Here is a 17,347-nt window from a genome sequence, read left to right on the forward strand (position 1 = left end):
TTACTTTAAAATTACTTTAAAAAGCGCTCACAAAAAGAGCACCAATTTAATCTTCAGAGTTCACCAAGCAAGCTTACATGCAGAACTAGAAAAAGTGCGGGGCAAACTACAAAACAGGGATAGAAAAGCATTAGATAAAAGGAAAGGCGAGAAAAAAACGACGGTTTTCTTTAGAAGAAGAAAGAAAAGAAAAGAAAAGGGCACCTCAGAGGGGATATGATGGCACTATACAAATCTCTACAGGATCAGTACAAACTGCTGCAGGATGTGCCATCCTGTTTAGTAGCAGTAATATACAACAGACAAAAGGTCACCCATTGAAACTGGAAGAAGGGTGCTTTCACTTACAGCAGAGGAAAGGGTATTTTATATTAAGAACAATAAAAATGTGGAGTGCTCTGCCTAAACAGGCTGTGTTATCAGATTATATAGATAGTTTAAAAAAAAATAAAAAAAATAAAAAACTTGAATTATGCATAAGCTTAATGCGAAAGCTTGCATAAAAAAAAGTATTTAAGAATATAATTGATATGTATGTAAACAGGTTGCTGATCCAATGAGAAATCAGCATTGTGGAGTCAAGAAAAAAAGGTTTCTGAAATTAGAGGGTACTCAACAGACCAGGAAGTCTGTTTAGTCTTGAAAAAATAATCCCATCATGTGGTATTTTACCAGCAGAGACAGTTTACCTGCTGGTAACGGAGAAGCCCATGTATCATGATAGCTTAGGATCCCCTCTATAAACTGGTGTTCGAATTAGTGGCCCCAGTTTGACAATGCGGCGTGAGCATGGTGAAACCCCTGCTAACACCAGGGAGTCCCAGGTATCAATCGATACCTGGGGCCCATCTCTGTCAAATAGGGCCATAATTAGTGGCCAAATACTTTTTGATGAGCTGTTTGCACAGTTTTAGCTTAAAATTCCTTCGCTAATATCAGCACCAAAAGTAACAGAGGGAAACCCCTGGGATTGGATGAAAAGAAAAAAAAAAGTATGGATTAAGATAAGGTTTGGGAAAAGTATTATGGTTATGGTTAGGATTAGATATGAGATTAGGAATTGGATGGTTACATTGCAAAAGTGCACACATGGGGTATTGTACTCAGGAGATGTTGCAGAGTACAAGTTAGACAATTGTATTACAGTGGGACACTTAAAATTTAAAAATTAAGCAGCAAAAATACAAAGTATATGTAAAAGTTCAAAATACAATAGAGCTCAAAATATATCATGTGAGATTTTTGCATATTCAAATACGTAAGCTACCAAAATGCACCATGGACCAAATCTTCAATTTGCCTTTTTTTTTTTTTTTTTTTTTTAAGAAACTGAACTAAGCAAGTTATAAATTCAGCCCGCTTGTTTCACAAAAACTTGACATTGGTACATAAAGGAGATCATTCTGTGCTCAGGAGATACAGCCGAGAACAATTTAGTGGATTTTAATACAGTAGCACAAATCAAGTTTACAAAATAAACTGCTAACTTGCAATGTGCATGGAAAAAAAATAAAAAATAAATAAAAGGGGGGAAAATACTTCTGTGAATAAGTAAAAACTTAACATTTGTATGTATGTATGTATGTATATATATAAACAAAATGTTCAGAGTCTGGCACTCTACCTTTAAATAGAACAACAGGGAAAAAAAGCCTCGGTGCTGCACAGCGTAAATGTATATCCAAGAAAAGAGTAGAGCACTCCAGAGGACTTGTTTCAAACAATTTATTCCGTGAAGAAAATCGACGTTTCGACCCGCAGGTCTTTATCAAGATACAAAACAGAGTACAACCGTGTCCTTATATACCCTAACAAATTAAAGAGTAATCACTTACCCTGAAAAAGCTGTGCGCCCGAAAGCCATGTGTGCTCACTGGACTGTGATTGCCGAACCCGCGGTGGTGATCCCGTCGGTGTGTGATGACGTCACCAATAGTGCGACAGAACGAAAAAAACGTGGTCATGCGTCTAGGTAACCCAGGGAACCAAGTGTGGGCAAAAATTTACGTGATATATGTGAAGTGCGAGCATTATGAAAGTTAAAGATATATGGGAAAAGAATACTTTTGATAATAAAACCAAGTATTGAGATGGGCGTGTAGTGTATGCATAAACGTAATGATCCTGCAGTTTAGTCAACCCAGTGCAGAGCAACATAGTATGTATGTGTAATGCACATAGGATAAGTAATGTAAAGGATACTGGTCACAAAGGGCAAGTGTAAGAGAAAGAGGGCTAGATATGCAAAGAGTATAGGAGAATGGGGAGAAGCCGAGTGTGTGTAGCAAACGTGATAAAACAAAAAAACGAAAACGTGACCATAACAATGTATCTATAAACGAACCTGTGGAGAGTGGTCCTAAAGTGCTATGTGTGTAAATAAGAGTGTGTAAGGCACTGATAGAGAAGTGTGGTGACATGTAAAGAGTTATACAGCTGGTGGTAGCGAGCTGGGAGCCAAGTACTGAGTGTAAAGCGAGGATAATAGTAGTGAGAAAGATAGGAAAAAAGTAAAAAGAAAGTAGAACCCGAACAGTGACCATTAAATTGATTTCATGCAATACCCAAGTATATACAGGTAGATATATGCAGATGTATAAAGCAGGATCCAGCGCTACAACAGGAGCGTGCACCAACGCCCAACATGATAACAGACGATATTATACAGAGGTTAGGCAGATGAATGAACAGATGGATCAAGAAGGGGTCAAAAGCCCTGATCAAGATGAAAACATAAGAAGATATCCAAATACAAATGAGTATGTATCATAAGAAAGTAAAAAAGTAAAGAATGGATAAAAATAACACTAATGAACATGAAAGGTAAACGTAAATGACGAATGTAAAATAGTAAATAATAAATAGTGAAAAATAAATAGATAGTGAAAGGTAATAAATAAAAAATAAAAAACAACTACAAATAAATACAGAAAATACAAAAAATAGATACAAAAAATGCAAAAAATACAAAAAATAGATATCCCAAAAAAAGAAAAAATAGACAAAATAGAGAAAATAAATAAATAAAAATAAAAATAAATAAAAATAAAAACAGAAATGAGAGCGTGTATAAAAATACTATAGACGGCCATAATAGAAGCTTCTGAGTACCGATAGACATCATGATGCACAAGTTTTTGGGAAAATATTCAAAAAATTCAAAAGATTCAGAAATTGTTCCAAAAAGGGGGACTCAGCGAGTGTCCAAAAAGGCATGAAGGGAAATGTATTCGTTAAGTCCCCTCGGATGTACGGTGTCCAGTGTCTTAGTCCAGTATGCCTCCCGTTGGAGCAGGATCCTGGAACGATCACCCCCCCTAGACAGAGGGGGGATGTGATCAATAGCTGTGAATTTAAGCGTGGGTAAGCGGTGGTTCATCTCCAAGAAGTGCTTGGCCACCGGTTTGTCTGTCTTGTTGTCCCTGAATGCAGTCATGATTCCTGAACGGTGGCCCCGCATTCTGTCTCTTAGTGTAAGATCAGTTTTTCCCACGTAGTATAGTCCACAAGGGCAAGATATTAGATAGACTACGTGGGTGGTGAGACAGGTGATGTGGTGTTTGATGGGATATCGCTTCCCTGAGTGTGGATGAGCAAACGAGGAACCTGTGAGCATATGGCCACAAGTGACGCAATTGGTGCATTTAAAGCAACCTGTTTTGCTGTGAGTTTTTTGTGTCCCATATTGATCAGTGCAATCGTTGTGGACCAGAATGTCCCTAAGATTCCGATTCCGTTTAAAGGCAATACGGGGGGGCTGTACGAAAGCCGAATGTAGTGTAGGGTCCGAGGATAGTATATCCCATCTTCTGCGGATAGCCTTGGCAATTTGGTCACTGGTCGTGTGGTATAACAAGGGTAGTGTGACGATCCTAGGTTTATTGGACAGCGTCATGGGCTGTGTGCAGGGCTTGTCATGGATCTCCCAAGCTCTATCCAGTGATTGTTTCAATATTGGATGTGAGTATCCTCGTTTCAAAAACGCCTGTTGCATCGAAGAGATCTGTGTCCTAGTGTTGTCCAAGTCTGAATTATTCCTCAGAACTCTGAGGAATTGTGAGGTCGGGAGTGATCTCTTAAGTGCCCTGGGATGGAAACTTGTTGCATGCAGGACCGTGTTACGGTCCGAGCTTTTTTTGAATAAAGTGTATCCAATAGACTGTTGGGAGCGGAAGATTTCTACATCCAAAAATTGTATCCTCTCAAAGTCGCAACAATGGCTAAAGCGTACCGGTGAATTAATCGTGTTTAGCTCTTGGATCATGTTCTCAAAGGACAAGGGGGGACCTGACCACAGCATGAGGATATCGTCCACATATCGAAGATATAGAATGAGATTGGACTGGTATCTTGATAGGATATGCTTCTGTTCATAAGAATACATATAACTGTTGGCGTAGTTAGGGGCTATAGCCGATTCCATCGCCGTTCCCGTTTGTTGCACATAAAAAGATTTCTCAAAACGAAAATAATTGTTGCTCAAAGTAAACTCAAGGCATTCAAGGAGAAACTCGATAGGGGGTCCCGTATATAGATCAGACTGAACGAGGACCTGTCTCATAGCTTCTATCCCATCGGTATGGGGTATGATTGTATAAAGATTTTTCACATCTACCGTTGCCAGAGTGATGGGGCCTTCTGGGAGAATAACATGTTTAAGGTGGGCAAGGAGATCTTGTGTATCCTTGAGACACGTGGGTATTGATAGCGTGGGCATTTTGCAATGATGGTCAATAAATTTGGCCAATGGTTCCAAAATTCCGCGTTTGGCGGAGACGATGGGGCGTCCAGGAGGATTTCGGGCATCCTTGTGTACCTTCGGTAAGGTGTACAATAAAGGAATTTTGGGGTGTAGATCAATCAAGTAGTTAGCAGTTTGGTCGTCAAGCCAACCAGCCGTAGCGCCCCTGTTGACCAGGGCTTGTAATTTTTGTGTGATGGTCTTTGTGGGGTCAAAAGCAATTCTCTTATACGTAGTCGTGTCGGATAATTGCCTGAGAATTTCCATACGGTAAGATGCGTAATTCTGTATGACAATTGCTCCGCCTTTGTCGGCAGGTCTGATGGTAATGGTTTTATCATCAGCAAGATCCTCAAGTGCCTTATGTTCCTTCATTGTTAAGTTATGTGGAACGGGCTTAGGATTTGAAATAATTTGATGTACATCATTCTTTAATAAGCTGGAGAAGAATTTGATGGAGGAGTGGGCCGTTTTCGGTTCCCATGTGCTTTTTAGGCGGAGGTGATTTTTAGACTGTGAGTACGAATTGGGTACTAATGCTTGTAAATTCAGCGTGCGTTCCATCTTGTATAAATCTATGTCCGTTTTAAACGTGTCGACTTTTGGAGTTGGAACAAAAGTGAGGCCTTTCGACAGGACTTTGATGTGTTCGGAGTTCAAAGTCTTAGAGGATAGATTAAAAATAGGCATTAATTCTTCCTGTTCAATATTCTTGGCCGTGTGCCGGCATATCTTGCCCCCCTGTCCTCGTCTAGTGACTTTGGGTTTCTTAGATCTTTGCGCCCTCTTGTATTGAATCCCGGAGGGTCGTTGGAGTGTTGGTCCTGGGGAAAAAAAGGCGGTCATGTAGATTTCCTGGATGGCATCTCTGAAATGTCCTGGGACGCTCCCGCTCCCTCGGTTTCAGATGTGGAATCTTTAACTTTCATAATGCTCGCACTTCACATATATCACGTAAATTTTTGCCCACACTTGGTTCCCTGGGTTACCTAGACGCATGACCACGTTTTTTTCGTTCTGTCGCACTATTGGTGACGTCATCACACACCGACGGGATCGCCACCGCGGGTTCGGCAATCACAGTCCAGTGAGCACACATGGCTTTCGGGCGCACAGCTTTTTCAGGGTAAGTGATTACTCTTTAATTTGTTAGGGTATATAAGGACACGGTTGTACTCTGTTTTGTATCTTGATAAAGACCTGCGGGTCGAAACGTCGATTTTCTTCACGGAATAAATTGTTTGAAACAAGTCCTCTGGAGTGCTCTACTCTTTTCTTGGAGAGATATATATATATCTATATATATATATATATATCTATATATATATATATCTATCATCAAATTCCACAGCGCTGTAAAATAGGTAAACAAAACAATATAATCTAAGAAAACGTGATTGACAGCTCTAAAGTTTTTCCGATGTACAATTTATGTATTTTAGCAAATATTTCAGAAGGTTTCAAGTCTTCCGTACCCGCATGTATAATAAATATAAGGTATGACCACAGATGGGGAGATAACATATGTAAATGATTTTATACAATTATAATTCATATATATTGTTATAGTGCAAGACAACTCCAAATCAGGGTGACAATATAGTGTAGTAAACTTTTATATGTAAATGTATTAAAACACTAATAAGCAAAGCAATATCTTCCTTACCTGTTCATCATTACCAACATAGTGTAACTTACATCTGTACCAGCAATTGTCAGCAGAGAACAATCCAGCATAAATCTGCAAAGTTTGAAAAGGATAAATATTTACATTAAAAATAAACGCCAGAAAGAAAAATTATATATATTAAATGTGACTTAATAGATTAAATAAAAATCTATACCAATGTCTATTTTTGCATGGTAGGATATATATTGAGAGTAACATCAGGTAGTCTGAGGCTCCACTTCTTCCTACAATGTGGTAAACTATTCTAACAAGCATTTAAGGATAGGGGCCCACACCATCTTAACACTAAACCCACACTTATTGCAATTTCATGAGCACACACAGCCATTAGACAAGCATAGATCTGTTCCCAGGTTAAAGGACCACTATAGGTACACACACACACACACACACAACACTTCATCTCAATTAATTAGTCTGGGTGCAGTGGCCCTGGACTTTTAGTCCTGCATTGTAAAACATTGATGTTTTGTAGAAATGGAAATGTTAAAATTGGAGGGCTAAACACACCTCTAGTCAATTGACGCTTTCCTATAAGAAGCATTTGACTGGACAGGTGCGGTACATGCCGCTCATGAGCTTCTTGTTCCCATTGCAAGGAATGCTAAATCCCCATGTTTTGACCATTTCACTGGTCAGTAAATCATATCAAGAATGATGGTTTCAATGATACCATCCTATTGCCAGGATAGCAACGGAAGAAACCCAGAATGCAGAAATGGACTAAAGGAAATTAAGCCAAAGCAAGGTACCAGCAAAGAAAAGATGCATCAAAAACAAAGATGAAGCTCAGTTCAGACAGCAAAGGTACTTAGGAATAGGATAAGGCACAGGTCAAATACCAAACAGAAAATAGGAGTGTAAACTAGGCAACTTGTTCACAGAACAGGGAGCACAGAAGTGCTGGTGACTGGGCTTTATATAGGGTGTGGGGCGGGGGGTGTAAAGGATACACATCATCATTGCCCCCTTATTGTCACAACCTCCCCTTCCTCTACAAAATCTGCCATGTTCAGCCCATGCTCTCCTTGAATGTTAAAATAGGGAGCCCTGCTCTCCACCATACTCCATGGCAGATTATGCCACAAAATAAATCCCTTAACCCCTTCAGGACGGAGTCAATAGTGCACGTTCTGATAAAATAAAAAAACGTAAACAAAAACTAGAATTTGCGCTATATGTCTGTTCACCCGTAATTCACCTCTTTCAAATTATATGCACCCACACTTATTATATATCATTTTGTTCAGGAGAAACAGGGCTTTAATTTATCATTAACTATTTATATATGGAACATAATTTATTATGAATACAATTTTAAAAAAATGTGAGAAAATAAGATTTTTTTTTTTAAATTTGTATTTCCATCTGACATTTTAACTGTGAATGTCATAATACCGTTTTGTTTTACTGCAAAACAATGCACATATTTGTAATCAGCGATGTGTCACAAGTACAACAGTACCCCCCATTAACAGGTTTTATGTTGTTTTGGAAAGCTACAGGGTCAAATATAGAACATTCCATTTTCAAATTGAAATTTTCCAGATTAGTAATGTTACCTTTGAGACGGTGTGGTAGCCCAGGAATGAGAATTACCCCCATAATGGCATAGCATTTGAAAAAGTAGACAACCCAAGGTATTGAACGTGGGGTATGTTTAGTCTTTTTTAGTAGCCACTTAGTCACAAACACTTAAATTCTCTGCACTTTCTCCCTGTGTTGTCAGGCATGTCAATCAAATTAATTAATCAAATCACATAATTACATTAAAAGATTATTTAAATATACACGTAGAATTTTAATATATATGCATTTATAGGTATTTAAATTCTACGTGTATACTAATGTAATCTTTTATGTAATTATATGTATATATATATATATATATATATATATATATATATATATATATATATATATATATATATATATATATATATATATATATATATATATAGGAAAAGTAGATAGCACTCCACGGACTCGCTTTGTTAAATAAAAATTAACTTTTAATGCTCCAAGTTAAAAAAATCGACGTTTCAGTCTGACCAATCAGACTTTCATCAGGACAAGGTTAGCAACAGACAAAGTCCCACTTATATACCCCACCAAAACCCTTAATCAAACAGTGTACTCACCACACCTGGCTAAGTGTAACTCCCACAAGCTACTCGGTCAATTGCCCCGCCGAGAATGCCGGTCGCGTGTGGATGACGTCACCACGCATCACGCACGCGTCCGTCCAGCGCACAGCACTGCCGGGAGCGTCTCCATAGCAACCAGACGCTATCCTGTCTCTGCGGGCGCGGACCGGGGCTTGCAGGATCTGTCACACAATAAAGCACAGTGTGGTCGGATTCACCTCATACCACAATAAAACAGTGTCAATAAACACATATAAAAAAGGAAGAACATTCAATATTTATGCATAATTCCTATTACACCTAAAAACAAATATTACCGCTGGGGGATTGTCTGAAAGGCCCTATCTCATGACATAGAGGGTATGGCTGCTCTCTTAAAGGAACATCAAGTTATGGGATAATACTGTATGAACTACGTTTCTCGTTTAAACACGGTCACTGAAGGAAAAATAGGTGCCACACCGACACTCTTCTATTTATTATAATCCTGCCAGTCACTTCAGCTGGCTGGATGGTGAATAGTGTGTGCCTATGCAAGGCCATATGCCCGCATTAAATTATATAGGCACAAACTGCCCCAATTAATCTCGTGCAATATATCCCCTCTCTACTAAACATCGCACCAGGCGATCAGTGGTCCAACAAAGAAGTTTTATTCTATGTAGTGATATGGATCACCTACTGGAATCTGCGCTTAAACCTAATTATCCTTTACTAGCATAAACCAAAATTAAGAAACACCAATTAGGTCCAAATCAAGTCGCCACATATAAAGGAAAAGTAATAATCAGACATATAAACCGACCTAAGTAAACACTGATCACTTCACCTACATCTATTAAAGAAACACAAGGCACAGGTTGCAGCTAGGATCCCTGCGCAACTGTATCCCTCAGACACGTAGGGCTATATTTACTCCTCCATACTCTGAAGGCTCATAGCTTATCCCCCAGGGTGGGCTCATGAGTTGATTCAGGGGTATCCTGGATTCATTGTAAAAAACCCTGAACCCTAAACACATCAAAACAATTATAAAAATACTGCTAAAGAGTATTTCTCATTGAGTCCCTTTGGTGCAATCGTGTCCAAGGTTCTGATCCAGTGGATTTCTCTCTGCAAGAGCATTTTCTTCCGATCTCCCCCTCGCCTTGGCAATGGAATATGGTCAACCGCCATTAGTTTGAGTGACGGAAGCGTATGTCCTAGTTCCAAGAAATGTCTGGAGACTGGAAACTCTGATACCCCATCACGGTATGCGACCCGTATATTTGAACGGTGGTTTCGAATCCGTTCCCTTAACGGTAAGTCAGTTTTGCCTATATAAACCAGGCCGCAGGGGCATGACAGCTTGTAGATGACGAGGTCACTGGTACAAGTTAAACAATGTTTAATGGTGTACTGTTTACCAGTATGGGGATGCGAGAACGTACGTCCTGGGACCATATGTCCACAGGTAACACAACCCAGGCACCGATAACACCCGTAATTACTCTTAGTTGTTTTGATGTCATAGCAATGGGAAGGATCCGTCTTCACAAGTAAGTCTCTCAAACTCTTGTTCCTCTTGTAACTCATCATTGGCGGAGAAGCAAATTCCTCAGGAAGGCTGTTATCATTGCTAAGTATCCGCCAGTTCTTATTGACCGCTCTTCTCAATGCTGTGGAGGCCGTGTTGTAAATTGTCGGAAACACCAATCGTTGGGTTTTGTTGTTAAAACTTGTCTCCTGCTGCTGGCATTTCAGTAAAGCTTTATCCAAGATTGCTTCCTTATAGCCCCGTTCAAGGAACTTGTCCCTCATGGTGTTAATTTGTTCCTTTGCTTTAAAAGGATCTGAGTTGTTCCTGAAGACCCTTAGGAACTGGGAATATGGTAAGGAAGCTTTCAGATGGCTTGGGTGAAAGCTATCGGCATGTAAGAGTGTATTGCGGTCCGTGGGTTTGGTGAACAGGGTATGAGTAATTCTACTATTTTCAATCCCCACTCTCACGTCAAGGAAATCCACAGTGGTTCTACTGGCTGTCATGGTCAGTTCGATATTGGGGCTCGCCATGTTGATTGTGGCTACCATATCGGAGACGGTTTCTGGATCGCCTCTCACTATGAGGAACAGGTCATCAATGAAGCGTGCATACAATATTATATTGGTCTTGAACGGTTCCAAGATATGTTCCGTTTCGAATTTATACATATAACAGTTGGCATACATGGGTGCCATGGCTGCCCCCATTGAAGTGCCCGCTATCTGGCGATACCAACTGTTCTCGAAACGAAAATAATTGCATGTTAGCACTGCTTCCAACAGTTCCATTACAAATTCGATGGGCGGACCCCGATAATATGGAGATTGTGCCAGTACTTGTCTGGTAGCAGCTATGCCGTCAAGATGGGGAATGACAGTGTACAAGCTTTTGATGTCACAAGTCAAGAGCATCACAGGTTCAGGGGGTAGATCCACTGCAGAGATTAGTCGTAAGAACGAAGGTGTATCCTTCAAACATGTTGAGAGGTTGACCACTGTCTCCTTCATGAGAAAGTCGAGCCATTGGGCTATCGGTTCCAGGATTCCCTCTTTGGCTGACACAATAGGACGACCGGGAGGTTTTTCGATGTTTTTGTGTACTTTCGGTAAGGTATACAGAATAGGTGTCCTTGGGTTTGACGGTGTCAGAAACTCATATAGTTCCTTAGTTAGTCGGCCTCCAGACCTCTTCTGAGTACCATCTCCAAGTGGTTCTGCAATTGCACCGTGGGGTCCATAGGGAGCTGAAGGTATGTTTGCTGGTCACCCAATTGATTAAGAATCTCTTCACGATAATCCACATAGTTCATAACAACTATGCCTCCCCCCTTGTCAGCTGGTCTTATAACGATTTTGCTGTCATTAGACAACGATGTGATGATCTCTCTGTCCCTGGCCGTGCAGTTAGAGTGTGACTTGTGCTGTGTGCCAAAAATATCTCTTGCTTCCTTCTCCACTGAACGTAGAAAAGTTTTGATCGTGGCTTGGTTGGATATAGGATCAAATGTGCTCTTAGGTTTAAACTTTGATATTTGATCTGTTGCCTGTGCTGGATGGTTTTTGAAGAAATCTTTGAGTCGCATAGTGCGTCCGAATTTAAATAATTCACTCTCCCACTGGAGTTGATTAGGTCCGTTGGTGGGGACAAAGGATAACCCTTTGCTAAGTAAATTAAGTTCATCAGGAAGGAGTTTTCTGGATGAGATATTGAAGACCGGTATTACATCTGGAATCGAGGGGGCCTCCCTCTTCCCCCAGAAGGTTCTCCCCTTCTGGCCCCGTCTCGTAATGAGCCTCTTTCTGGTGCCAGATTCCGATATTGGTTCCTCGTCCGTATCCCTGTAACTTCTTTTTGTGCCCCTTCTAAAAAAGGCTCATAAGTAGTACTTCTCTCAGGGTAGGTGTCAGACTCCGAATTTGACTCCCCCGATGTTTTGTCGATTGTGAATTGTCGCGGTTTACGTATGAACTTGCGTTTCCTTGCAAACCTCGGACGTTCGCTGTGTCCACTCAACCACCTGTACACAGTGTGCTCTTTATAATCAGCCGCTACTTTTTCCTGTTTCTCTCTTTTGAAGCGTACCAAATCTGTCTTATACTGTTTCACATTTTCCTCTAATTTCAAGAGAGTTGGTGCTGCTTCTACTGATGACAAGAGGATTGTTTGTTGTGTCTCAAGTTCTGTGATCCTTCTCCGTATTTGGACCAGATCTTCTCTCACATCCTCTATGATCACCAGCATCAAATCAAGGGAACACTTGTTCAAAACGGCCACCCATTTTCTGCATACTTTAGGCTTGAGTCTCCCAATGGTAGGAACGTTTTTCACTCTAAAGCCCCTCGGGATCTGTAGTTTCTTATGATACTCTGATAAGAATAACCCGTGTAGGTCCAGATCAGTCTCACGTTTCTTCAGTCTGAGTAGTTCAAAATAAATTTCCCGTAGCGTGGTAGTACTTGGTAAATCTGTCGTGGTTTCTGACCATCGAATCCTTTCTGCATCAATGTCATTATATTGCCATAATTCGGCCTGTTCGGTCAATCCCCCAGCTAGGGTAAAAAAATCCTCCATGAGAAAAATCACTCGCTATCGGCCAGTACTATGCTCCAATAGGTATGAATACTAATCCAAAAAAGGTATACAGGGTACGGTTATATAGGGAATATTTGTTTTTAGGTGTAATAGGAATTATGCATAAATATTGAATGTTCTTCCTTTTTTATATGTGTTTATTGACACTGTTTTATTGTGGTATGAGGTGAATCCGACCACACTGTGCTTTATTGTGTGACAGATCCTGCAAGCCCCGGTCCGCGCCCGCAGAGACAGGATAGCGTCTGGTTGCTATGGAGACGCTCCCGGCAGTGCTGTGCGCTGGACGGACGCGTGCGTGATGCGTGGTGACGTCATCCACACGCGACCGGCATTCTCGGCGGGGCAATTGACCGAGTAGCTTGTGGGAGTTACACTTAGCCAGGTGTGGTGAGTACACTGTTTGATTAAGGGTTTTGGTGGGGTATATAAGTGGGACTTTGTCTGTTGCTAACCTTGTCCTGATGAAAGTCTGATTGGTCAGACTGAAACGTCGATTTTTTTAACTTGGAGCATTAAAAGTTAATTTTTATTTAACAAAGCGAGTCCGTGGAGTGCTATCTACTTTTCCTTTATATTTTTGCCAGACAAGCACCCGGCAGTGAATATTTGACCACAGTGAGTGCAACACTACTTGTATTTTTTTTTTTTTATATATATATATATATATATATATATATATATATATATATATATATATATATATATATATATATATATATATATATATGCGGTTATTTGTATTTTATATATAGATATATATAGAATGTCATTCTAAGTGTATTTTGTTACCGAGATTATAATTATATATATATATATATATATATATATATATATATATATATATATATATATATATATATATATAGATAGATAGATGGATAAATAAAGTAAAGCAAGCTGCACTCACGGACTTATGAATTCAAATGGTGTTTATTCCATCGAAGGTAGAAAAAAAGAAGATCTTTTTTTCTACCTTCGATGGAATAAACACCATTTGAATTCATAAGTCCGTGAGTGCAGCTTGCTTTACTTTATTTATCTACAATTTAACTCCCTAGAAGTCTGGCACCCGGCAGGCCTTTTAAGGCACAACTTTATACTTTGAGCGTGAGTGCTGAGAACTGTTGTATTTCTATATACCGTATATACTCGAGTATAAGCCGAGTTTTTCAGCCCATTTTTTGGGCTGAAAAACCCCAACTCGGCTTATACTCGAGTCAGAGTCTGTATTATGGCAATTTGCATTGCCATAATACAGACTGGGGGGAGAGGGGGGCTGGCAGAGCTGTACTTACCTTTCCTGCAGCTCCTGTCAGCTCTCTCCTCCTCCGCGCCGTCCGTTCAGCACCTCGGTCAGCTCCCAGTGTAAGTCTCGCGAGAGCCGCGGCTCTCGCGAGACTTACACTGGGAGCTGACAGAGGGAGCTGTACAGACCGCGCGGAGGAGGAGAGAGCTGACAGGAGCTGCAGGAAAGGTAAGTACAGCTCTGCCAGCCCCCCTCTCCCCCCCACTGAACTACCAATGCTGGACCACCAGGGAAGGAGAGCCCCCCTCCCTGCCATATATCAAGCAGGGAGGGGGGACGAAAAAAAAAAAATATTAATAAAATAAGAAATAAAATAATAAAAAAAATTAATAATAATAAAAAAAAAGGGGTATAAGGACCACTATGGGAGGGGGGGGGGTATAAGGACCACTATGGGAGGGAGGGGGTGGGTTAAGGACCACTATGGGAGGGAGGGGGTGGGTTAAGGACCACTATGGGAGGGAGGGGGGTATAAGGACCGCTATGGGAGGGAGGGGGGGTATAAGGACCACTATGGGAGGGAGGGGGGGGGGGGTAAGGACCACTATGGGAGGGAGGGAGGGGGGGGGTAAGGACCACTATGGGAGGGAGGGGGGGGATAAGGACCACTATGGGAGGGAGGGGGGGGATAAGGACCACTATGGGAGGGAGGGGGGGGATAAGGACCACTATGGGAGGGAGGGGGGATAAGGACCACTATGGGAGGGAGGGGGGGATAAGGACCACTATGGGAGGGAGGGGGGGATAAGGACCACTATGGGAGGGAGAGGGATAAGGACCACTATTGGAGGGAGGGGGGTATAAGGACCACTATGGGAGGGAGGGGGGGTATAAGGACCACTATGGGAGGGGGTGGGATAAGGACCACTATGGGAGGGAGGGGGGGTATAAGGACCATTATGGGAGGGGGGGTATAAGGACCATTATGGGAGGGAGGGGGGGGGGTATATATGGACCACTATGGGAGGGATGGGGGGGATAAGGAACACTATGGGAGGGAGAAGGGGGATAAGGACCACTATGAGAGGTAGGGGGTGGGATAAGGACCACTATGGGAGGGGAGGGGAAAGTAAGGACCACTAGGGGAGGGGAGGGTAAGGACCACTAGGGGAGGGGTGAGTCAGGACCACTGGGGGGGGGGAGTGAAGGAACACGGGGGTGGGGAGGTAAGGACCACTGAGGGAGGAGGAGGGGAAGTCAGGACATATGGGGGGGGAGGGGGCGGCAAAAATGTTTTGCCTACGGCGGCAAATATCCTTGCACCGGCCCTGCACACACTGCATTCATGCACACACACTCTGCATTCATGCACACACACTCTGCATTCATGCACACACACTCTGCATTCATGCACACACACTCTGCATTCATGCACACACACTCTGCATTCATGCACACACACTCTGCATTCATGCACACACACTCTGCATTCATGCACACACACGCTGCACTCATACACACACGCTGCACTCATACACACACGCTGCACTCATACACACACGCTGCACTCATACACACACGCTGCACTCATACACACACGCTGCACTCATACACACACGCTGCACTCATACACACACGCTGCACTCATACACACACGCTGCACTCATACACACACGCTGCACTCATACACACACACATACGCACACACTGCATTCATTATACACACACTGTAAATAAATATTCAATTAATATATTTTTTTTAGGATCTAATTTTATTTAGAAATTTACCAGTAGCTGCTGCATTTCCCACCCTAGTCTTATACTCGAGTCAATAAGTTTTCCCAGTTTTTTGGGATAAAATTAGGGGCCTCGGCTTATATTTGGGTCGGCTTATACTCGAGTATATACGGTGTATATATATATATATATATATATATATATATATATATATATATATATATATATCTCAATAACAAAATACAGTTAGAATGAAATTACATATGCATATATCATTTATATTAAATTTTGTTTCAATATTTTATTTAATTATTTTATTTATTATTTTAATTATACGTATTTATATATAATATATATGTACATCTATTATATATATACATATTATATATGTAACGTCATTCTAAGTGTATTTTAATATTAATATATATACTTATATTAATATTAAAATACACTTTGTATGACGTTACATATATATATATATATACACATATATACATATATTTAATTTATTTTTACATTTTTTATTTATTTATTTTTTTTACTTTCCTACCAGCAGGGGGACTGTCTGATATTTCAAACAGTCCCCCTGCTGGCAGATCCATAGCCAGCTATAGGGGGCCATGTGATCGCTCTTTGAGAGCGATCACATGGCCCCCGGGGGCCTCATTTGCCGGAGGGGGGCTGCCTGGGCTGTCATGCAGCCCCCCAGAAGAGGATCGCGGCGGAGGTGAGTACACCTCTCCAACAGGGGCTTAAAGCCGCTACGACGTACCATGCCGCCACAACGGCTTTAAAGCCCACTTAAAGCGGGACGGCATGGTACGTCGTAACGGCGTTAAGGGGTTAAACAGATTCAACATAGTAAATTTCAAGAATAATAGTTTTACCTTGTCAAGATCAGGAATTCCAAATACAGTATTCATGGACTGGCAAACCTTGGCTAAGGATTCACTCAACTTAGAAATGTCATGGATTCTAGACAATGGCTGTGCCCAAAATGTAACTGCATCTTCCACATGTGAAACATATACATTCTCTACTGCAAAATAAAACAAGTATCCATTTAGGTTTTTACAAATCTGTAAAACTATTGGTATTTAAATTCTATTACAAAATGTAAGTCAAACAGAAAATTACCTTTATTGAATACAGGCTCTCCCTCCATATTGCTATTCAACCGGAATCTTAGGGGAAAATGTATATATATATATATATTTAATATAGGTATAGAAAAATTAAAATAAAATAGATAGATACACACAAACTTTTTTTGAAAATTGTTCAGAACCAAAGTGCCACCAAGTGGTAAAAAACTGCAAGTGTGGGGAAAGTTGCAATGGGATGATATAGATGAGGAGGCTGCAAAAGTACAGGTAATACTAAAATCATTTTAGAAAAGAATATATAATCTTCCCTGGATAAAATGAGCAGTCTGATATTATGCATACTTGAGGGTGTGGACAAATGTAAAGTTCTAAATGTCAATAACAGTTGGTGTCAAGAAATATATATATATTTTTTAATAATGTCATAACTGAAACTAGCATGCTTATTTGAAGGAGGAGGGGAAAAAAATCTATATTAAATCTATATACTGATGAATGGTACACCTATTTAGGGGACTTTTCCATCTAGGTTACAAGTACAAACTTAACATTTCATCAAATTG

The 17,347-nt window shown here is 40.7% G+C and overlaps 1 protein-coding gene across 1 annotated transcript in view; it reads right to left on the reverse strand.

Annotated features, from left to right (window-relative positions):
* STK31 (serine/threonine kinase 31) overlaps nucleotides 1-16,860 on the reverse strand; it is a 103,835-nt gene extending 86,975 nt beyond the window's left edge. The window contains exons 1-3 of the mRNA XM_063453129.1: nucleotides 16,816-16,860; nucleotides 16,566-16,717; nucleotides 6,408-6,482 (exon numbers count right to left, since the gene is read on the reverse strand). Coding sequence (XP_063309199.1) covers nucleotides 6,408-6,482; nucleotides 16,566-16,717; nucleotides 16,816-16,843 — 255 coding nt within the window. The 5' untranslated portion in view covers nucleotides 16,844-16,860. The remainder of the gene's footprint in view (nucleotides 1-6,407; nucleotides 6,483-16,565; nucleotides 16,718-16,815) is intronic.
* Between the last annotated feature and the right edge of the window lie 487 nt (nucleotides 16,861-17,347).

The sequence above is a fragment of the Pelobates fuscus genome, chromosome 4 (genome assembly GCF_036172605.1).
Source record: "Pelobates fuscus isolate aPelFus1 chromosome 4, aPelFus1.pri, whole genome shotgun sequence".
Lineage (NCBI taxonomy): Eukaryota > Metazoa > Chordata > Amphibia > Anura > Pelobatidae > Pelobates > Pelobates fuscus.